This window comes from Girardinichthys multiradiatus, chromosome 19 (assembly GCF_021462225.1).
Source record: "Girardinichthys multiradiatus isolate DD_20200921_A chromosome 19, DD_fGirMul_XY1, whole genome shotgun sequence".
Lineage (NCBI taxonomy): Eukaryota > Metazoa > Chordata > Actinopteri > Cyprinodontiformes > Goodeidae > Girardinichthys > Girardinichthys multiradiatus.
This window is the reverse complement of record NC_061811.1, coordinates 33,840,639-33,864,704: the sequence shown is the minus strand read 5'-3', so window position 1 is coordinate 33,864,704 and position 24,066 is coordinate 33,840,639. Positions and strand designations below refer to the sequence as shown.

At 40.3% G+C, this 24,066-nt stretch overlaps 1 protein-coding gene across 2 annotated transcripts in view; it reads right to left on the bottom strand.

Moving 5' to 3' along the window:
* The window catches only part of gfra4a (GDNF family receptor alpha 4a), a 308,249-nt gene that overhangs the window by 55,422 nt on the left and 228,761 nt on the right, over positions 1 to 24,066 (bottom strand). For both annotated transcript variants that reach the window (XM_047346216.1, XM_047346218.1), the window contains exons 3-5: positions 16,325 to 16,405; positions 7,445 to 7,784; positions 1,011 to 1,120 (exon numbers count right to left, since the gene is read on the bottom strand). In XM_047346216.1, coding sequence (XP_047202172.1) covers positions 1,011 to 1,120; positions 7,445 to 7,784; positions 16,325 to 16,405 — 531 coding nt within the window. The remainder of the gene's footprint in view (positions 1 to 1,010; positions 1,121 to 7,444; positions 7,785 to 16,324; positions 16,406 to 24,066) is intronic.

Below are 24,066 nucleotides of genomic sequence, written 5' to 3'. Positions count from 1 at the left end.
ATACACAGTCTATGAGTGCTTCATACCACTATTTGTCTAGTGGTTGAATAGTGATCAACTGAATTACTCAGAGGTTCTATGTCAAGTCTGCTGCTTGTGTCTGCTGCTTCATGCACTCAGCATGCAGAGATGATTGAATCTTCATCAGCAGAGACAGAGCCCCTGCTTAATGTATAATAAGATCAAAACACATTTTTCTCAGGTCATTGCTGTGTCATTTGAGTAACATTAATATATACGTTCTGTAGTAGTGGATGGCAATGCCAGAGTGTTATTTACTAAAAGCCACGTATCTGTGAAAACTACCAAAATACAAGGTTGACACACAATAGTTTGATGTGGGTACTATGGAGCAGCCAAAAAAATATTCCTTTACTTTTAATGCAATTACAAATGCCTTCATAGATGATGTGTCCTTACCATTTATTTCCAAATATATTCTGCAAGTTATGATACATTCTTTTAAAAAGAAATAAAGTTTTGATCTGTCTCCATTACTTTTTCTGTTTGCCTCAAAGTTGCCCTTTTATTTAATGTCCATACTATACAATCACAGCAGCACAGCTTTCTGCTTAACGTCTGCTGCCCCAAACTACAGTAGTTAGGCATGGTAATGTTGTCTTCAAATGACTTCTCTAAAGTAAGTGATTTTTAAAAACCTTCTGTGCTTTATGTGGTCGGTTTTTAAGTTTTTGTCTAAAGTACAATAGCCATGTTCTAAGCCTTTGTGAGCTCCACTTCATCATCATGTTGAGGATACTTCTCTTAAAACAGCAGTCAATAGTTGTAATTGCACTACTTATAATGCCAGTGGCTGGGCACTTTAATCAGCACACCATCGATCATTGAGGCATGCTTCTCATCACAATCCTTGATTTATTCTTTTGAGTCGTGTTCAGTGAGCTTGTCAGCTCTGAGCCTTTCTTGGCTTAAAAAGCCTTTGTGATCTAGATCTATCAAATTGTGGGGTTGAGTGAGCTAGATGTAGGACCGAAAGACTTAATTCTTACCTATCAAGCCGGTGTATGCAAGAAGACATGATCCATGGTTCTCCCTCTTGCAGCCACTGGTGCTGTGCTCAGATGCTTCACAGTCGTACTGGAACTGTGCCCAGCGAGACCTGTGGGAGCAATAATATGCCATCCATCATTTACTGGTGCTTGGCTGCTGCACACATTGTGTCGCTCAGTGGTGTCGAGTACCAGTGCTTTCTCCTAACAACAGGATGTAGATCTAAAACCCACAATGCTCATCTAAATACTCATACTCCTACATCAAATCGCTCTGCTTTGTAAGAGCTCCCACTCTACCACACTTCCAACCTATAATCAAGTCACCTCTGGTGACATTCATCCCTCTGTTTCCGATCTGGTCTCTTTCCCCAGCCAGTTATCTTCTGGAAACCTGCCAGACTGTAAAGAGTCAATGAGGGACAAAGGCCAGCCTTGGCTCCACTCTCTGAATACCGTTGGTACTGTCTAGCAGGCGGCACGCCTCCCAGCAGCTACTGCTGGGATATTAGACAGATATGGATGTCGCATATAAATACTCCCTCCCATGGTCACTTTGCCTTCCCACCTTACCTTTCATTCAGCGACCCACACCAATACCCTCATAACCATCATCATCATACAGGGCTATCGTGATCATTATATCGCATCACTGGCCACCCATCTACTAGCATTTGCAGCAGGATTCCCTCAGGGTGCCACAACTCTGCGTTCTGCCCTCATTTGTCATGTCATTGTAATGATGTGCATAAAACTCAGAGGCTGTGCAGTGAGTGAAGGCAGCTTCCGCAGGCGGCCACTTAATGCCAGCTGACTGGTGTGGGATTACTGTGGGCCGACACCGGGCCTTGAGATGCTCCATTCATCGGAGCAGCACAAAAGAATGATGCCTGATCGATAGCCATGACAGATGAAGTCCTTTGTCTTTTTGACATTTGAAAAGAGCTAGATTAAATGTTAGCGACCGTTTGCTGACAGAGAAAACAGACAGGACGGGTCTGAGATGTCCTTGCTCCCGAGACAAATCCAGTATGCATCCTAATGACTTCATAACATGTTGTTTGGCTTTTTAATTCATGACATCTAGTTTTCATTAGTGTGTCACATAAACACATATTTAAGGCTATATAAACATACGTTAAGATAAGTAAGTAACTCTGAGGTCCACAGGAAGTCTTAATTTTTAATATTGTCAGAGCACCCAGAAAACTGAGTGAATCCCAATTGATAATGGCTGTTTATAATAACCATTTCACATGGGTGCTTGTTGCTTGCTGCTTCCTTCAGAAAATGAATGTGGTCTTTAATTGAACTAATTAAATGAAGTCAATAAATATCACAGTTGAATTAATTGAACACAACTGACAACTTGCATCTAAATTGACCCATCAAACTTGGCAAACCCATCTTTTAAGATAGAAAATACAGTTTAATCTGTGCAGGAAAAGCAATGGCACAGGCCAACACATGACAGAAACCACTCCAAATAAATGGTAAAGCTCCATGTTGTTTTTATTCTATGGCCCTTAAAATGTTTAGCATATATACTCATACTGCATAATTCAAATATGCAATTACCATCTAGATTATTAGAATAATTTTTATACAAGCCAAATATGCAATAAACTGCTTTGTAAAAATGTTATTTTGCTTTTACACAGCAGCCCCACACTCCTTAAATAGTGTCTTGAGCCCCTTCTGACCTCCTTGTGGTCTTCTTTGTTTTCACAAATATCAGAAATTGTTTTAAAGAGGTTATCTACTGCAGCCCAGACATCTTAAAAACATCAAAATAAGTTGTGAATTAGATACCGACTTTAACATTATTTAAAGAGATAGATATGTTATACTGCATCGATATACAGGAGTCTTCTAAAAACAATTCCAACCCAGCATTTTATTACCACCATAAACAGGTGCCTCTCTATAAATTAGATTATTATTCAAATTTATTTATTTCAGTAACTCAACACAGTCTGTGTAGATTAATTACACACAGACTAATGTTTTAAAGATTTATTTCTGTTAATTATGATGATTTCCCACTTAAAGCTAACGAAAACATGACATTTAATTTCTTAGAAGATTAGATTATTAAATCAGATCAAAAACAAAACATTTTAATGGAAACAATTGGGACTAATTAAAAGCAGGTTTCATACAACTTAAATGAAATTCATAATACAGTTTAAAATTATCCTTCTCACATGTAAACCCCTTAATAACCAGGCTCCATAATACATCAGAGATCTGATTATTCCATATGTTTGTAACAGGTCATTTGGTTCTCAAACTGCAGGTTTACTGGTGTTTCCTAGAGTTTCTAAAAGTAGAATGGGAGGTAGATCTTTTAGTTATCAGGATCCTCTCCTGTGGAACCAACTGACAGGTTTAGTCCATGATGCAGACACCCTGTCTACTTTAAAACAAGTCATAGAACTTTCCTCTATGGTAAAGCTTATAGTTAGAGTGGTTTAGGTTATCCTGAGCTATCTCTGTAGTTATGCTGCTATAAGCGTAAGCTGCTGGAGGACATAATGACCACTTTTCTTCACTCTGCTACATTCTCCTACTACTCTCCAATTTAGTATTATTTCTTGTTGTTTCAGCTTTAAGTGCCAGTGCCAGTCCTCAAGCATCTTATCTGTGTTTCTCTCCTAGATTAAGTCACTAAAGGAGCTACTACTGCCAAATACTGATTGGACTTAATAGATTATATTAATAGATTTTTGTAAAGTGCCTGAAGACGATCTGTGGTGAAGTGCCACTCTAAAAATAAACTGAATTGAATTGAAATTAATTAATACCTGCTTAAAGGTTGTCATTTTCAAAAAGTACTTTTATCTGAAAAACGAGCCTCATTGGAACACGTATTCTGGTTTACTAAGATGTAGCTGTGGTGTTGGCCAAAAGGTAGATTTAATTATACTCTAGGTAGACCTGGATTAATAATCAGTAACAAACAGTAGGGGTAAAATCAGCTGTTTATGAACAGTGTTTTCGAATCACATCTCTATGTATCAGTGTGGAAATATTGACCCTTGAAATCTAACTCCTAAAGTCAATATAACATTTGAAGATTAAAGTCCTACTGTCCTCTCCCCCGGCTTCGAATCCCCCGAGCAGTACCAATATGAGGAAGCCAAAGTCCTTCTACTGAATTTTACTCTCTAATTTAGTTTGAGAGCTACAATCTCTGACCCAAAATTGCATTTCCCCTTCTGCTCGATCTCAATCTAGCTGCAGCTTTGCACCTAACAGAGAATCATGTGTCAGCTGAAGGTCTTTAAACTCGCAGGTGAGTATAAGACTTCTACCTTGGAGAAATCCTTGGGTCCAAAGTGACTACCATCCTGCAGCCAAGTCCCCGCCGATCCTGTGCAACAAAGTTTAGTAATGACCTGCTGTTAGAGTATCCAGCATTCATTCAGAAAAAGGGGAATGATTAAGACAAGCCTGTCTTCCTTTCTGAGGCACAAAGAAGCAACCAGAAAGTCCCAGCAGCTCTAATTGAAGCTGTTTACCCCTGCCTAAAAGAGGACAGTGCAGGAGCCAACAGCTCTTCACACGTCCAGTGTACCAACTCTGCATAAGCACCCATATAGCGGCTATGGAGCAGCCACAAAAGTTTTTTTCTGCCCACACGGTAATGAATGGTATGAATGAATGGTAATGTTGCATCACTCTCTTGGTCATGGTTTTAAACCATCTTTGATTCACTTGATCAAATTGCATATACACTGCTTAAAAAATAAAGGGAACACTTAAACAACACAATATAACTCCAAGTAAATCAAGCTTCTGTGAAATCAAACTGCCTACTTAGGAAGCAACACTGATTGACAATCAATTTCACATGCTGTTGTGGAAATGGAATAGACAACAGGGGGAAATCTTTGGCGATTAGCAAGACACACTCAATAAAGGAGTGGTTCTGCAGGTGGGCACCACAGACCACTTCTCAGTAACTATGCTTTCTGGCTGATGTTTTGGTCACTTTTGAATGTTGGTGGTGCTTTCACACTCGTGGTAGCATGAGACGGACTCTACAACCCACACAAGTGGCTCAGGTAGTGCAGCTCATCCAGAATGGCACATCAATGCGAATTGTGGCAAGAAGGTTTGGTGTGTCTGTCAGCGTAGTGTCCAGAGCCAGGAGGCGCTACCGAGAGACAGGCTCTGGACACCAGGAGACGTGGAGGAGGCCGTAAGAGGGCAACAACCCAGAAAGCAGGACCGCTACCTCCGCCTATGTGCAAGGAGGAACAGGAGGAGCACTGCCAGAGCCCTGCAAAATGACCTCCAGAAGGCCACAAATGTGCATGTGTCTGCACAAACGGTTAGAAACCGACTCCATGAGGATGGTATGAGGACCCGACGTCCACAAATGGGGGTTGTGCTCACAGCCCAACACCGTGCAGGACGCTTGACATTTGCCAGAGAACACCAAGATTGGCAAATTCGCCACTGGCGCCCTGCGGTCTTCACAGATGAAAGCAGGTTCACACTGAGCACATGTGACAGACGTGACAGAGTCTGGAGACACCGTGGAGGGCAATCTGCTGCCTGCAACGTCCTTCAGCATGACCGGTTTGGCAGTAGGTCAGTAATGGTGTGGGGTGGCATTTCTCCTCGATGTGCTCGCCAGAGGTAGCCTGACTGCCATTAGGTACCGAGATGAGATCCTCAGACCCCTTGTGAGACCATATGCTGGTGCGGTTGGCCCTGGGTTTCTCCTAATGCAGGACAATGCTAGACCTCATGTGGCTGGAGTGTGGCAGCAGTTTCTGCAAGATGAAGACATTGAAGCTATGGACTGGGCTGCCCATTCCCCAGACCTGAATCCAATTGAGCACATCTGGGACATCATGTCCCGCTCCATCCACCAACGTCACGTTGCACCACAGACTGTCCAGGAGTTGGCGGATGCTTTAGTCCAGGTCTGGGAGGATATCCCTCAGGAGACCATTGCCGTCTCATCAGGAGCACGCCCAGGCATTGTAGGGAGGTTATACAGGCACGTGGAGGCCACACACAATACTGAGTCTCATTTTGACTTGTTTTAAGGACATTACATCAAAGTTGGATCAGCCTGTAGTGTGTTTTTCCACTTTAATTTTGTGTGTGACTGCAAATCCAGGCTTCCATTGGCTAATAAATTTAATTTCCATTGATGATTTTTGTGTGATTTTGTTGTCAGCACATTCAACTTTGTACAGAACAAAGTATTCAATGAGAATATTTCATTCATTCAGATCTAGGATGTGTTATTTGAGTGTTCCCTTTATTTTTTGAGCAGTGTATTTCATTGGTCTTTCTTATGCTTTCATTTTGCTTGGTAGTTTTAGTTGGATTGTTCCAAGATAGTAAAGAGTTTGTTTATTGAAATATGTTTGACTTTGCATTGACTTATTTTTGTTAATAAATTCTTGTATTTAAGAAATTGTGTGAATTTATTCCATGCCTGTGCGGAGTTTTGCTGTTCAGTAATGCCAGAGCTTGACTCACCTCTTTTCTCTGTTATGAAATTAACTAGCTCACTCAGTGCAGGCCCAATAAAAAATAGCATTGTAATAACAGAGAGCATACATTGTTTCATGTTTCACATCTTAAAAAGTGGTTTTAAACTGTTTTGTGGTGCATGTTTTTATTTTTTTAAGGGTTTTCACAAATACACATGAACCTTATATAAATTACCTGGTGTTTCTTCCAGAAAGTTCCAGAAATGAAAAAGAATTAAAGTCATATCTTATAGTGTTAATAGAAAGATTACTCTTGGGTAACCACCCAAGAGTAATCATGGCAAAGCAAATCTTTGATGGAGTTAATATCTAAAAAATAATAATAGGTAATGGCGGCAATTACAGTATAATCAGTATTTAACACTTGATTGAAGTATTGATGCACATTAAGCACATATCAAGGATCTTATTGCAAGAACTTTGATGCCATCTTGTTGTTATTGTTATACCTGAATATCCATAATTTAGCTAATCTGCATACTAGGTACTTACTGTACATTCATATGGATTGTGAGAGCTATATTTACCAATCTATACCTAAGTTAGAATCCCTGACAGGAAAAACACAAATATATTTTTTAAATGTATAATAGTAAATCAATTCAGGCAGTAAGGGGTTAATAATGACTATCTGGCCCTAGCCCCTGAGGTTTACTAGTCTCAGAGGCAGGATTTATTCAAAATGAAAATGCCAAGAGAGTTGTCTGGGCTGCAGGTAGAAAGAAACTATGTATAACATTTTGACAGAAACGTATTTCAAAAAATCCTGAACTATCCCTTCAGGGTAGTATGTGCATGATTTCTATGATACAAACAGACAACTGTCAGCCCTTAACAGAGTTCCAGCAGTAATGCCACTTTCAGAAAATCTGTTTTAAAAAGAATATTTCAGAAAACAGGCTAAATGTCTACCTGCACACATAGTCTTGTTTGCAGTCTCTCAGCTGAGCCAGGCAGTTGGGTTTGTCCTTTTCTTCATAAGAGCAAGATGGCACAATGGTTTGCCTGCGGCGCTCCGCACAGGCTGTGTCGGTGCAGGGACAGAACAGCAGCTCATGGGTGTAGTCAGGAGGAACACGGTCAAAGAACTTCCTGAGCGCCTTGTTGCACTTTGGTCGGTTACACGGCCCTGAGCGGGCTGACGGCTGGATGCAGGCTGAGACGTACTCTGTGCGCAGCTTCTGACATGTCTCATCGATGTTGCACGCCTTGGCGGCATCCAGGCAGCGGTTCACTGTTGTTACCTCAGATTCTGCAGGGATAAGAACACAAATTAGAGGTAAAAAGCCTTTCATCCCTTTGTGTGGTGTGAGAAATTCATATCCCAGGCAATGTTTACAGATGATTCCAAGAGTTAATTGAAGCTGATCCTCACTCGCCACTCTCACCTCCGGACTCAGACGCAGTGCCACATTTACAAATGAAAACATAAAACTGTGCATCTTGAGTTAACATCCAGAGTGATGATTATTTGTAATACCCCTCTTTGCAATGAATAGAACATGAATGGTGTTCAAATGCTGCATGAGCTTGGGTGCTGGATGTGTTTCAGCCAAGGCCTAATAGCTAAATATTTCATTCTGTGAGGTTAATGCAGAGTGGCAGCGCAGAAGAAGGGGCTCCTCCATCTCTCCAACCACACAACAAAGCCTGTAATTACTGCTCCTTCCCCTTCGTCCATCTATTCATCTATCCAACGCTCCCTTCCTACATCTGTGCCATTCCTCACACCCACGATTCTCTCCTTCCCTAACCTTTTTCTTTCCATTCTCATCTGTCCCTTTTTTTTTCCCTTGCTCAGTTCCCTCACTCTGTGTTCAGCTTCATCTATTCTTCCTGAGCTTGGTGCGTCCCTTCCTCCCTTAGTGCCCATGCTCCCACTGACTTCCCTGTTAATGAGCCTCTCTGTGGAGGCAGTGAAAATCGCCTTCATAACCACCTCTTTTTTGGATGCATTATTTTCCAATCCATCATGTGTTCATGTTTTCTCTTTTTTTCCGAGGCAATCCCCCCTACAGTCAATACTACCATGATGACGCTCAGCTCCTCTGGCAGATAGAGCAGCTCATTAGTTTGTTAAGTGCCTGTGGTTGTGTCTCCTGATGGATTTAACTTTGACCGAGCTGTCATATAAAAAAAGGAGTGACCTTGGAGAGCGAGCTAACAGCCAATCACGAAGCGCAGGTAACTGTATTCCAGCTTGGAAGCTCACTGGGGAAGATTGTTAGGACTTTGACAAATTGTATCTTAAAGCGGCGTTAATGGCAAGGTCACAATGTGCCCTGTACACATACATTGTGAATGTAAATCTTTGGTTACAATGTTTCCTTGGTCGTTAGGTTCTCTACGTCCCAATATAATGTAAGTGCATGAATGTTCGTTACTGGAAGGATTGCATATAGAACATAGGTCTGACACTTGTGGTACTGGAAACCAATGTGGCTTTCTAGGTCAAGTGGTTCTACAAGCAACTTTGGCCAAAAGTGATTAAGACTTGAGCTGTGGTTTTAGTGTTTTAGTCCTTTGCTTTTGTCACTAGCCTACAAACCCCATGCTTTACTTTATTGTTTAAAATAAATATGGAATGTTTCAGTGGAGTCTATTTGTAAAAGTGTAATGTCTTTTTTTTTGTTCCATTAAAGAAATAGATTTGATACAGTACTTGTTTATAAAACTCGATAAATAAGCTTTTGTCAAAGACTCATGCAGATTTTTGGGCTATAGACACATTTTATTAAAGAAAAAAGTAAGAATGACTCTTTGATTCTGAACCCTGATTTAGATCAACACAAAGTGGTGTATATTTTTGAAGTGCAAGAAGGAGGATATATTTTACAAAAAAATACAAATATGAAAACTCAATCCAACCCCCTGAAAAAATACTTTGTAGAACCACTTTTATTTATATTCGAATGGGCTTAAATAAAATCTGGAGCAACAACTTGCTTTCAGAAGTCAACTAATTAGAAAATAGATCCACCAGCATGCAATTTCAAAAACAGTATAAGCTCTTCCAATTCCATCTGTGAAAACCTCAGAGGTTCACAAGAGAGCATTTTTGAACAAACCACGTCTTGAGGACCAAGGAATATATGTACAGTGGGGAGAACAAGTATTTGATATATTGCTATATATATACGTTTTCCAACTTGCAAAGCATGTAGAAGTCTTTAATTCTTATCTTCAAATGTGAAGACTACCTATGTCACGTAGTTGTTGATGAGGTTTGCAAACATTGCAGCAGGGATTTTGGACCACTCCATACAGATCTTCTCCAGATCCTTCAGGTTTCGGGGCTGTCACTGTAATATGGACTTTCAGCTCCCTCCAAAGATTTTCGATTGGGTCCAGGTCTGGAGACTGGCTAGGCCACTCCAGGACCTTGAGACGCTTCTTATGGAGCCACTCCTTAGTTGCCCTGGCTGTGTGCTTTGGGTCGTTGTCATGCTGGAAGACCAAGCCATGACCCATCTTCAATGCCCTTAGTGAGGGAAGGAGGTGGTTGGCTAAAATCTCCTGATTCATGGCCCCATCCATCCTCCCCTCAATACGGTGCAGTCGTCCCATTTGCAGAAAAGTATCCCCAAAGAATAAAACAAAAAGCTCTATTTTGATCTCATCAGACCACATGACCTTCTCCCTTTCCTCCTCTGGATCATCCAGATGGTCATTAACAAACTTCAGACAGGCCTGGACTTGCGCTGGCTTGAGCAGGGGGACCTTGTGTACGCTGCAGGATCTGGCTGTTTTCCTGTAGCCCATCCCAGCCTTGTGCAGGTCTACCATTTTATCCTGATGTCCTTACACAGCTCTCTGGTCTTTGCCATTGTGGAGAGGTTGGAGTTTGTTTGATTGAGTGTGTGGACAGGTGTCTTTTATACAGATAACGAGTTCAAACAGGGGCAGTTAATACAGGTAATGAGCAGAGAACAGGAGGGCTTCTTAAAGAAGAACTAACAGGCCTGTGAGAACTGGGATTCTTACTGGTTGTGAGCAAATAGTGATGTCATGCAATGAAATGCTAATTAATTACTTAGAAATCACAAAAATCTGACTGTCTGGATTTTTGTTTTAGATTCTGACACTCATAGTTGAAGAATAGCTATGATAAAAATTAGAGACTTCTACATGCTTTGCAAGTGGGAAAACCTGCAAAATCAGCTGTGTATCAAATACTTGTTCTTCCCACTGTATGTAGAAGAAGCTGTTCAGGTCAGATGTGACCAAAAATAGAACTTTCCACTCTATAAGCAGAAATTAACAGTACACTTTACCCTGAACATATGGTAGTGGCAGCATCATGCGGTGTGCATGCTTTACTTCAGCAGGGACAGGGAAGCTTTTTAGAACTGATGGATGGAGAAAAAAAAAAACAGGTCAATGCTGGAAGTAAACTTGTAAAAGGCTGCAAAAGTGTTGAGATTATGGGGGATGTTCAACTTCAACAGGACAACAAGCCTAAACAAAGAGTCAGCTAAGGCTACAAGAAAATGGTTTAGATAGAAAACAGAATGGATTGACCTATGTAAGATATTATAAAATAAAATAACATATCCTTATTTTCCACCAAGGTAAAAATGTAGAACATCTATGGCTCACTAATAACAATAAAATAACAATAAAAACAGATAAATAAAATAGGTAAAAGTAGAGCAGTTCAAGTGAGTGTCTGTGGGTTGGCTACTTTTTTGAGCTAAGACTCCTGGTTGATGTTTGGTACATAGGATTTTGTTAAAGACACTTGTCGCCATGAGAAAGCAATAACTCATCTCAGACTTCATCTCAAACTGAGAAAAATGGATGTAAATTGTCAGCCAAAACTTTTTTCTGGCTTACTTCCTAGTCATGTCAATGTAAATTTGGCTGTGTGTCTTTTGAGATTTTCCCACATATTTGAATGCCTACATTTGCAGTTGCAGCTTCAGTGGCCAAACTAACTTATAAAGGTGCCCTGTGCCCAGTGGCCAAACTAACCTATAAAGGTGCCCTGAGTGCCCTGAGGCAGTCAAAAACAGCATCAAAACATTTTATATTCTGAACAGTTTTCAACCAGCTGCCTGTGAAGTGAAACTGGCAGAAATTGTAGGGATTTCCTTAGTTCTGTCCACTTGTATTTCTAGCTGGCTATTTTTCAATTGATAATTTGTGGCAAGACTTGAAAATAAGATCTGTTCTAAAATACAATAAAGTTTGTTGTAATATGACAAAATATAAAAAAATATTTAAAGCATACACTTTTTCAAGACAAAGAAAGATACATATTTTACAGGTTTTTTTTTTTTCTAATAACAGGTAGACAGGTGGTTGTGGGGATTTCTTATGTGATGCTTCCTTATAGCACACTGAAACTCATTTTAAAACCAACACGCTATATTCATCACTACAAATGGAATTTTACTAAAGGGATCATTCTCGAGTTTTACTGCAGTCATGGAAAAGTAAAATAAATGCTGTCAACTTTTCATTTTGTTGCTGTACAGGGCTAGAAAAAAATATCTGGATGCAACACAAAACTAAGAGCTTTCCTAGCTAGGCTAGACTGTCTCAATCTAAAGATTTCCCTATTGCTTTAACAAGCAACTAGTTGCATCAGAGATCCAACGCAAACCCAACTGATGCCATATTTTCTTTCCAACCAGGGAGCATGATGTGGAAAATTCTTGTGTAAGGAAGCACAATTTGTACCTCTCCTACAGGCCAATGATGCATTAAAAAGCTTCTCTCTGGGTGCAGAACATGTAATGTGTTTCAATAGAGGCAACACCACTGACTTTACTGCAGTTAGCTGATTAATTGGTGTAGGGTGAAGCACTTTGTTATTTGAATACTCTTCCAAATATGATGAGCTGCAGCTCCGGCTTGCATCTTTGAAAAGGTTCATTACTCTGTTTGAGGGAGACATGCTATAAGAGTGGAAAAACATCCATTAATCACGCCTCCGTTGTTTTGGCAGCTGACTTGTCGAGATGCACGACATGGATGTTAACTTTGACCTCCCGTGTAGTTACAGGAATAAAATTTATGAGGAAGCGGTACAGTGCCAGTCCGACCCTGCTGTAATTTGAAGCAGTCTTGAACAAGGGAAAGAAAGCAGCATATGAGGAGACAAAACATGATCACACTTGTGATAATTTGAAATTTGTATGGCTATTAAGATTTGTAAATGATTGGCCAAGCACACATTTCCTTAGTTTTCGGTAAGATTTATAAGATAATGAGATATAAGAAGAACATTAATTTCTTTTTCTTTACTGCCTTAAGCAGCATTTCAACACTGTTCCTTGTCTTCTTCATTTATGGATAATGACTCTCACTGTGGTTCGCTGGACTCCCTAAACTTTGCTGACTGATAGATGTCATTGACTTTGGTCCTCATCTGTTCTTTAATTTTGTTAAATGATGATTATAGTCTTTAAGACCTTTGTGCTTACATTCTGAATCATCTGTCCAACAAAATGGGGTAAATGTGAACAACAAAAGGAAGGATAGCTTTTTTCACATAGGGAAAACTCAAATTCGACAACTTTGTTTTCCCTTAATAAATGAATGCTTATTGGAAAGCATTAAACCTTTGTCTGATGTTAAAACTTGCTAATGAAAGAAAAGCAACCATAGAAGAAATATGTAAGGTTAAAAATAGTTTTTCACAGCAATGTACCACAACTGTTTCACATCCTGAATTTACCTTTAAGGTCATATTAACCACTTGTGTCATAAAACTGTTTAATTTCTAACTCTCCTGATTCATATTATAGGTACTGTGTGAAAACAATGTCATCTCGCGTTAGATCAGGTTTGAAATCTTAATATCTTGATACAGATCCCTCACTTCTATAAGGGAATGTCAAAATGCAAAACGACCTAATGCATTTTAACATCTCATATTCTAAATCGTATGATAAATTTAATAAACATCAGAGTGCAAACTAGAGCAGATATCTTCAACAATGAGGTCGCAACCCATAGTGGGACCCACTATGGAGGCACTGCAGGAGGGTCGTGGGAATTTTGGATAACAACTGTTTTAATACTTTTTCATTTCAAAGTTATGTTTTTAAGCACGAGTTCACGAGTGAGGGAAGAAGGATCAACAGACGGATCGGTGCGGCTGCCCCAGTAATGGGGGCGCTGTGCTGGTCCATTGTGGTGAAGAGAGAGTTGAGCCGAAAAGTGAAGCTCTCGATTTATCGGTCGGTCTACGTTCCTACCCTCACCAATGGCCATGAACTTTGGGTCATGACCGAAAGAACAGATCCCGGATACAAGGGGCTTAAATGAGCTTCCTCCGTAGGGTGGCCAGGCACTCCCTTAGAGATAGGGTGAAGAGCTTGGCCATCCGGGAGGGGCTCGGAGTAGAGCCGCTGCTCCTCCACATCGAGAGGAGCCAGTTGAGGTGGCTCGGGCATCTATACCGGATGCCTCTTGGACGCCTTCCTTGTTAAGTGGAGGCAGAATATATTGTCAGTCAGAAATGCATACATTCAGTGAGCAAACCAGCTGAACTCTGCTTCAGTCACAAAAATAATATATAGACATTTAAATTAGGCTCCTTTCACCCTGTTGTTCCAGTATCATTTATCTATAACTTTTTCTTGTAAATGTTTTCTCTCATAATCAGTTTATTTAAACCAGACTTCACAGACTGTCTGTCTCAGCTTCGCTCATCCAGAGTGCAATAAATGTCAAACTAAAGCAGATCACTTTGTGTCTTTTTTCATAGCAAGAAAAAAATGTATCTACTTTTCTGTGTGCATACTCTCTCCTTTCCAAGTGTTCAAAGAACCAGAAGCAGCTGTCTTACTTCTTCTATTTCTCGTTCTATCCTGATACTTATTTCTTGTTTTTTTTTTTTTTCTCTTTACACGTTGTCTTTCTGCTTCCAGCTGCATTAAAGTAAATAGGTAATTAAATTATGCCTTGGGGGCAAACATCCGCACATACCAACCCTACGGCTTGCCCACAGGCTCAGAGCCAAGACAAAAGGAGAGTGAGGCATGTAACTCATCAAACACTTCACAAAGCCACCTGCGTATCCACCTCTATGTTCTGTCAAAATGATGGAGAATAAGAACTGCATTTACGGAGAATGGCTGCAACACATTCCTATCTCGGGTACTTTTCCTGATTTTGTCACATTTCAGCCACAAACTTCAATGCATTTCATTGGGATTTGATAAAACAACACAAAGTAAAGCATAGCAACATGACAGAGATAAATTAAAATTCTTTAGAACTCTAAAAAAATGTGGAATGTTTCTGCAATCACAGTTGGAAGTCTTTTGAGGTATGTCTCTACCAGCTTTGCACTTTTAAAAATTGAAACCATCTGTCCATTCTTCTTTGCAAAATAGCTCATGTTTTGTCACATTTTATGGAAAGTCTGGCTTTTGAGTATTCCCAAAGATTCTTGATTGTATTTAGGCCTGAACTTTGACTGGCCATTTCAAACACATAAATACACTTTGGTCTAAACGATCCTATTGTAGCTCAGCTGTAAAACAGAATATCATGAAAAAGTTATGAAAAAATATTTTTTGTCAGTCATTTTAGAAAGTGAAACTCATTTTATAGATTCATAACACATAAAGAAAAATATTTAAAGCTTTTATTCCTTATAACTTTGATGATAATGGCTTACAGATGATAAAAAACAAACATTCAGTGTTTCTTGTTATGACCCAGTGGTATGTAATATTATAATTTTCTAATACACTGAATTTTGGTTTTTCATTATCTGTAAGCCATAATCATCGAAATTACAATAAATAAAGGCTTGAAATATTTCAACCTATGTGTAACCTATGTGGTTCCCCACATCATGAAGCTGCAACCATTTTGTCTAAGATGGAGATGCTGTGTTCAGAATTTTGGGTGGTGTTAGTCCTGCTACACATACAGTTTTACAACTAGGCCAAATATTTAGATTTTGCCCTACTTTTAATCTGATCAAGAGCACCTTCTTCCATGTATTTTCTTTGTCCTGTATTTTATTATGGCACACTTTAAATTGGACTTCTTATGACTTTCTTTCAACAACATTATTCTCCTTGTTCTTGTATTGATGACAGATTTCTGGAGTGCACAACTAAAACCTATCCAGTCAACCCATTTTTCACCTGAGGTTTGGGTCTCTTTAGCTTCTCCAGAGTTGCTATGGGTCCCTCAGCTACTTCTCTATTTATTGTTCTTTTAGACCAGCCTATGAATATAGGTGGATGGCCATGTCTGGGACTCTATTCCCTCATTAGATGATTTCTGAAGCCAACCTGTTGCATTCTTAGAGGTATCAGAGTAACCAAGACTAAATCCAAATGTGCACACCTGATTTAAGCTTTCTGGCCTAGATACAAAATCTTATAAGTAAGGAAAAACAAACACCATACAACACACAAAACACACCATCCTCACATCAAAACACAGTGGTGTCAGCATCATGCTGTGGGTATGCTCCATTTCCATTTTATTGGCACTGTGTTGGCTTAGGTAGAGTGGAACACTATTTTTGGATTTGTATTGGTAAACAAAAGTGAAAATCGTTGATCCTACTCTTTTCACATCACAATTACATAAAACCTTGTGTAGATTTGTCACATAAAATCCCAATAAAAAGCAATGAGGTTTTAGTAACAACATGACAAAGGATTTTGCTATTTTTGTGGCACTATTAACTGGTGGGGACTGACTGAGTTTATTTTGCATGAGAATTATTTCTACTGTGTCATACCTATTTTTTTGTGTTCCTTAAGTGGTATTAAAATAAGGTAGAACAAGGAAAAAGTGCTTGCTGGGTACCTGCAGCAATGGAAGCTAGACGAACATAGTCAGAGCCCCTCTCTTCTGGTTCATAGGGGTAGCTCTCCACCAGGCTCAGTCCTGTCAAACACAAAGACAAAAAATGAATCGGTCACACATTTACACTTGGCCTTGTGGTGTATACGTACGTTTACGTGTATTTGTATGGATCACACAGGCCCATTTAGAAACTTTGAATGGCATATTTATTTGTGAATTGCACAAATATTTACTAGCAAAAAAAAATCTGCCCATTTCTATAAAATATATTAAATATGAAACCATTTCCATTTTTCCATCTCCATTTTATTTTTTTTTCATTTATTTAACAATTGAATGCAACGGCAACATTTATCATGAAGGAAAAGGAGCAGAAAGAATCAATGGCGTAAAATATATGCCCCCCTTCAACACAAAATGATTTACAATTCCAGTTCCTTTGAGCTGTCCAACACAGCTATACTAACAAACCAGTTGTTACAATCACGGTTTTGCTGCATTGCAACTGTGGAAAGATTTTCTAATGCAACAGAAAGAGAACATTTAAACATCAAAGTGCATCTTTTAAAAACGTTATTTAAAGTTGTCTAGTCCTTGTCTTTATTTAGCTTAGAAACAAAAATGTAGATAACTCTTTCTTCAGCCCATAGGTCCAGTCCATACTTAGCCAATATAAAGAATTAGTTTATTTCATTAACCATAATCACCATTCAACCGTACTTAAACATCAGTAGACATCATTATGTTGCAACTTTCACTTTTTAACCACATTTTAAGACTGTTTCAATGGGCTGAAATGTTATCTTTTCTTTGTCTGTTCAACCACATTTTGCTCTGGGATCACTGATTAATCACTCACTGCAAATTAGGACAGCAAACTTTTTTACGCAATGTTTATTATTTTCATCATATAGAAAAAGCACTTTGTTGTCCACTGCTGAGTTACTGAATGAGTGTTAATCACATCTGCAGCCTGGCAATTTCTTTGATGTTCACTTAGCCTCAATGTTTTTGTTAATTGTTAGACTGATTTTATAAAGAAGTGCAGTAGATTGGTTAAAACCACATTTGTTTGGGAAAGGCAGTGGTTTTCTTTATTCAACTAATTAGGTTTGTTTAGTTGCGTGGTGTTATTTTTTGTCTTGTTGCATCAAATAATTTTTTCACCCTAAAATCAGTGAATCAAACCCCCTCAAACACCTTACAGCAATAGTAGCCAGCTACTCTACCGAGAAACAAAAATAGGTACATTTGAACTACTCTAACCTGTCTTACAAATATATTATTGGGCCTACATGCACATATATGTCCATATTTGTTAAATTGTTTTCATATCGTTTAAGTTTATGTATTTATATTTAATGTCTGTATGCTGTTAGTGTGTGAAACGTGGCTAATAAAGCTGATTCTGATTGTGTTACAGGGATGTTCAACAATGTATCTAAAATGAATTAGATGGTATGGAGTGTATGAATATACAGCATATATCATATCATATTTTTATTACAGATTAGAGACACACGATCCTATTGGCTTCTACTTGTCCCCCAGTTTCTTGAGAAATGGCCACGGGTTCTGAATGGAGTTAAGATCCACTTTTTATTCATGGCAGAGATATTGGATAGAATGGTGAGAAAGCCCACTCACTGGATGAGAAGTACATGGACTGTAGGCCTCACTTTTGACACACACCTTATGGGAACTCTCAGCTTTTGTTTCCAAATAAATAGATCTCAAGATGTACTAAACAGTTGGAAAGAAGAAAGAAGGTTCATCAGAATCATCAGAGAAAACAACTTCTTAACAGTCTTTTGCAGTACATGTACTCGCTGCAGAAGTACTACATTGGAAAAAAATGCCACTTCAAAAATAAGTAAAACAAATTAAAATGACTTTTATGGACAGGATTTCTAGGCGCAGCCAAGGGCCGGAGGGGGTCTGGTTTGGGGACCAGAGGATTTCGTCTCTTCTTTTTGCGGAAGACGTGGTCCTGCTGGCCCCATCTATGACGTGGTCCTGCTGGCCCCATCTAGCCAAGACCTACAGCATGCACTGGGGCGGTTCGCAGCCAAGTGTGAAGCGGCTGGGATGAAGATCAGCTCCTCCAAGTCCGAGGCCATGTTTCTCGACCGGAAAAGGGTGGCTTGTCCTCTTCAGGTTGGAGGGGAGTTCCTGCCTCAAGTGGAGGAGCTTAAGTATCTCGGGGTCTTGTTCACAAGTGAGGGAAGAATGGAGCGGGAGATCGACAGACGGATCGGTGCGGCTGCCACAGTAATGGGGGCACTGTGCCGGTCCGTTGTGGTGAAGAGAGAGCTGAGCCGAAAAGCGAAGCTCTCGATTTACCGGTCGGTCTACGTTCCTACCCTCACCTATGGCCATGAACTTTGGGTAATGACCGAAAGAACGAGATCCCCGATACGAGCGGCTGAAATGAGCTTCCTCTTTAGGGTGGCCGGGCACTTCCTTAGAGATAGGGTGAGGAGCTCGGCCATCCGGGAGGGGCTCGGAGTAGAGCCGTTGCTTCTCCACATCGAGAGGAGCCAGTTGAGGTGGCTCGGGCATCTATACCGGATGCCTCCTGGACGCCTTCCTCGGGAGGTGTTCCAGGCATGTCCCACCGGGAGGAGGCCCAGGGGACGGCCCAGGACACGCTGGAGGGACTATGTCTCTCGGCTGGCCTGGGAACGCCTTGGGCTCCCCCCGGAGGAGCTGGAAGAGGTGTCTGGGAAGAGGGACGTCTGGGCGTCTCTGCTCCCGGATAAAGCGGAAGACGACGAGTACGAGTACAAAATTAAAATGAGATTTTTTGGCTTGAAATAAGCCAAAAAATCTGCCAATGGAACAAGTGAAAATTAACTTGACAAGATTTCTAGAAATAAGACATTGCATTAAAGCCTTACAAGGTATAGAGAATCTTGAAACTAGCCACGGAAACTCATTCTGAGCAGTATTTTACTACAATTGTGAGCTTTTACGTCTCATAATAAGCTTGTGATGGCCAAAAGTAGTGTCCTTACCCTCAAAGGTAGCATCGTTTTTTTTCAGCCTGAATGTCATCCTCTTGTTTTAAAATTTATTTAACTCAGTCTTAGTTGTAAAACTAATAGTTGTAAAAAGGCAATGCTCTGGATCCAGGTTCAAAACCAACTTAAATTAAGATTTGAACATTGCATTTTAAGACAAATTACCTTTAAGTATGCATTCCTGGCTAGCATTAAGAAATGCATTTGCAGCATTATAACCCTTCTCCAACCTGTTTTCATCTTAGTATTTTTCCCTCCCTAGCTCAAGCCAATTTTTTCATGGATGCAGACAAGCACATTGATTATACACCATACTCTTATGTGAATTTTAATAATAGCAAGTACATTGCAGTGAAATATGACCTCACAGATATCATCAAATGTCAGTCTTAACTCAGTGGTAAGTAGGTATTTCGACCAAACAATGAGCACTGCCAATTACTGTAGTATAGAACAGTATTGGTACTCATTACCTTTGGAATAATATGCTGGAATATGTCCAGAGTGCAACAGAACTGAGAATGAAATATTATTTTAGCTGTCTTTTTTCCAAATCACTTGTATGTTTGGTTTGACAGAAATATATTAAAAATAGCTAGACTTATAGAATGTTTTGTGATGCACTGTGAGTTGGGCATGTTGTTGATATCGTTGTTATCAATAAAGCAGATTTGTCTTAATTCAAGTTATTTTTTTTTCTTGAAACAAGACTTTATGTTTTACAAACCTCACAGGAACAAGTTGTTATATCTCACTTAAATTTATCTCTGTGCATGGTTTTGACTTATATTAAGTGTGATGCGAGGTTTTGACTAAACATTAGAAAAATATACTTGGTAAGATTTTCCTTTTGCTTTCTGTGTTGATGTTTTTCATTGGCAGGTGTTTCTTATTTGCTGCCCTTCTAGTCATATTGTCTTACTTGAAAAATATTTATCGTTAATATTTAAATGTGTTACTGTCCATGGAAACACATTCACTTCCACTTGCTGCTCATGTTTATCAAGCTCTGCACTGGTGATAACATAATTATGTAGAACATTTATTAGGAGTAGAGCATCTTGATCAGGATGGTCTTTGATGTTCTGAAGCTTACTTCTTCATAACTTACCCTCTCACAATTCAATTCAATTCAATTCAATTCAAAAATATTTTATGAATCCCAAAGGGAAATTAAATGTTGTTGTAGTTCATTATGAAGGTTTCCTCAAAGAGCTGTTGTAGATGCTGATGGCTGTGGGCAGATCTGAAGAAGCCTCTGACTGAAGACACTCTGTTGTTGTAGGACAGTCTCATGAAGAGGATGCTCAAGTTCTCCATAATGTTCTTCATTTTATGAAGAATCCGTCTTTCCACAATGATCTCCAGAGGTTCCAGAGGAGTCCCCAGAACAGAGCCAGCCTTCTTTATCAGCTTGTTGAGCTTTTTTAAGTCCCTGGCTCTGATGCTGCTTCCCCAGCAGATGATGGCAGAAGAGATCACACTTTCCACAACAGACTTATAGAAGATATGCAGCATCTTGCTGCAAACACCAAAGGACCTAAGCTTCCTCAAGAAGTACAGTCTGCTCTGTCCCTTCTTGTAGACAGCTTCACAGTTGCATCTCCATTCTAGTCTGTTGTCCAGGTGAACACCGAGGTATTTATACTCCTCCACCACCTCCACTTCTTCTCCCATGATATAAATAGTTTTTGACTTATTCCTGTTTCTCTTAAAATCTACAATCATCTCCTTTGTTTTAGTCACCTTCAAAATGAGATGACTGTTTCCACACCATGCCACAAAGCGGTCCACCACCTTCCTGTACTCAGCTTCTTGTCCATCTCTGATCCACCCCACGACTGCAGAATCATCCGAGTATTTCTGCAGATGACAGGAGTCTGTCTTGTACTGGAAGTCTGAGGTGTACAGAGTGAAAAGGAATGGTGAGAGTACAGTCCCCTGTGGTGCTCCTGTGCTGCTGACTACCTGGTTAGACTCATAACCCTTCAGTCTCACAAACTGTGGTCTGTTTGTCAGGTAGTCTTTGATCCAGGAGATTGTTGAGGCCTCCACCTGAGTCTTCTGGAGTTTCTGACAAAGCAAATCAGGTTGGATTGTATTAAATGCACTGGAGAAATCAAATAGCATAATCCTCACATTGCTACTGGCTTTGTCCAGATGACAGTGGGTTTGTTGAAGCAGGTGTATGATGGCATCTTCAACTCCAACTCCACAGCGATAAGCAAACTGAAGGGGGTCCTGATGGTTTACTGTTTGCTTACTCAGGTGGGCCAACAGGAGTCTCTCTAGGACCTTCATGATGTGGGATGTCAGGGCAACAGGTCTATAGTCATTGAGGACTGATGGGTGAGTTTTCTTTGGTACCAGAACAAGACAGGAGGTCTTCCACAACACCGGAACCTTCTTCTGGGCCAGGCTAAGGTTGAAGAGGTGCTGCAGAATCCCACAGAGCTGCTCTGCACAGGCCTTCAATACTCTAGGGCTGACATGATCTGGACCTGCAGCCTTATTCCAATTCAGTCTCTCCAATTGCATCTTCACTTGACTTCTTGAGACACACAGGTGGAAGGGGGAAGCAAAGGAAGCATCAGCATCTTCTTATATGGTTGAAGGCAAACATGTAGAAGCAGAAGGGTCTAGAGCTGAGGTGGAAGATAAAAAATGTGAGGTGTTACTGGACAGCTGTGGGTCCTGTGGGTCAAAGGAAGTTGGAATGTCTGTTTGGCTGTGAGCAGGAGAGGAGGATGCGAAGCTTGTTTCAGAATCAGAATCAGAATCAGAAAAGCTTTATTGCCAAGTACGTTTTTGGACATACAAGGAATTTGTTTTGGCGTAGTCAGTTTCTGAACTGAACCTATTGAAGAATGTGTTCTGTTCATTGGCTCTGTCCAGACCTCCATCAGTCTGATCAACCTTCTGCTTGAAGCCTGTGATCTTCTTAATCCCTGTCCACACATCTCTGATATTGTTTTGCTGGAGCTTGCTCTCCAGCTTCTTCTTGTACACCTCCTTGCTGTCTCTTATTTTGACTTTAAGTTGCTTCTGTATAATCCTCAATAATTCTCTGTCTCCCTCTCTGAAGGCTGTTTTTTTCTTGTTAAGCAGGTCCTTCAGGTCACTGGTGATCCAAGGTTTGTTATTGGGGAAGCATCTCACGGTTCTGGTGGGGATGATGTTATCCACGCAGAAGTTTATGGAGAGGACATCTTGCTAGTCATGGCATTGATGTCCTCTCCATGTGGCTGGCACAGTGCGTCCCAGTCTGTACCCTCAAAGCAACCCTGCAGAGCTTCTTCAGCTTCCTGTGACCATTTTCTCACAGTCCTCTTTATTACAGGTTGTCTCTGGACAAGGGGCTTATATTTCGAGCAGAGAAAAACAAGATTGTGATCTGATTTGCCTAGAGGAGGTTTTGCTGTAGAGATGTATGAGTCCTTGACATCTGCATAAAAGAAATCCAATGTTTTGTTTTCTCTGATAGAGCACCTGACAAATTGTTGAAACGTTGGAAGTGTAGCAGAGAGTGGAGCCTGGTTAAAATCATCAGAAATTGCCACAAAAGCATTGGGGTTTTGTGTCTGTAGCTTAGCAACAACTGAGCTGATGGCATCACATGCAGTGTCGGCAACAGCGGAAGGTGGAACGTAAACTGTTGCCAAAATAACACTGGTGAACTCTGGGTAAATAATATGGACGAAAACTTACTGCCAACAGTTCAATATCTGGACTGCAGAGATGACACTTCATAGTAACATGTCCTGGATTACACCATCTGTTGTTCACAAATACTGCCAGTTCACCTCCTTTACATTTGCCGCTCCTCTTTATAACTCTGTTTGCTCGTATGGTTAAAAAGCCCGGCAGAGAGACGCTGGAGTCGGGGATATGATCCTACAGCCATGTCTCAGTAAAACACATAATACTGCATGCCCGGTACTCTGGCTGGGTCCTTTATAGGGCTTGGAGTTCATTCAACTTGTTTCCCAACGATCTCACGTTGCCCATCATAATTGATGGAAGAGATGGTTTGAACTTCCTCCTTCTCTCTCTTCTCTTAGCTCCTGCTCTGCATCCATGGCGTCTCCTTTTCAACTCATCGGGGATTTGGGGTTGTAGTCGAAGTATTATTTGAGCTTTTGAGATATTAATCAGCTGCTCCCGGTTGTAAGAAACAACCCCGTTGCCATGGCAATGCATAATAACAAATGTCCAAAAATAGAAAGTATTAAGAAAAATCCTCCAGGTTGCACAGCATCCGACACCGGAGTGGACAGTCGTCCAAAAAAAATCAACTGTATCCACCACAAGAGGAAGAGTTCCCAAAAAAAAGTATAAATCAGAATCAAAAGTAACAGAGCTATTCCATCCTGCTGCCACCCTGAACGGCGCAATTCTAGAATGAAGATTGAAGCCTTTTTTTTTCAGGTGGAATAGGGTCAGCACCGAATTTCCTTCAATCTGAAGAAAAACCACAATGACTAGCTCATTTGCTTAAAAGCTAACCATTTCAAAATTTTAAGCACATCTGCTTCTCCTTTGTAGCAACCCATTTGCTAATTAGATTGATAGAGTGATTTCAGCTGCATATTATCAGCAGAAATGTGGATGCTACGTCGGTCCATTGTGGGGAAGAGAGAGCTGAGCTGAAATGCGAGACTAGTCCAAATGATTAAGTAAAATGCTTTCTAGAGAAAAGTTGTAGACTGAGCTATTTGT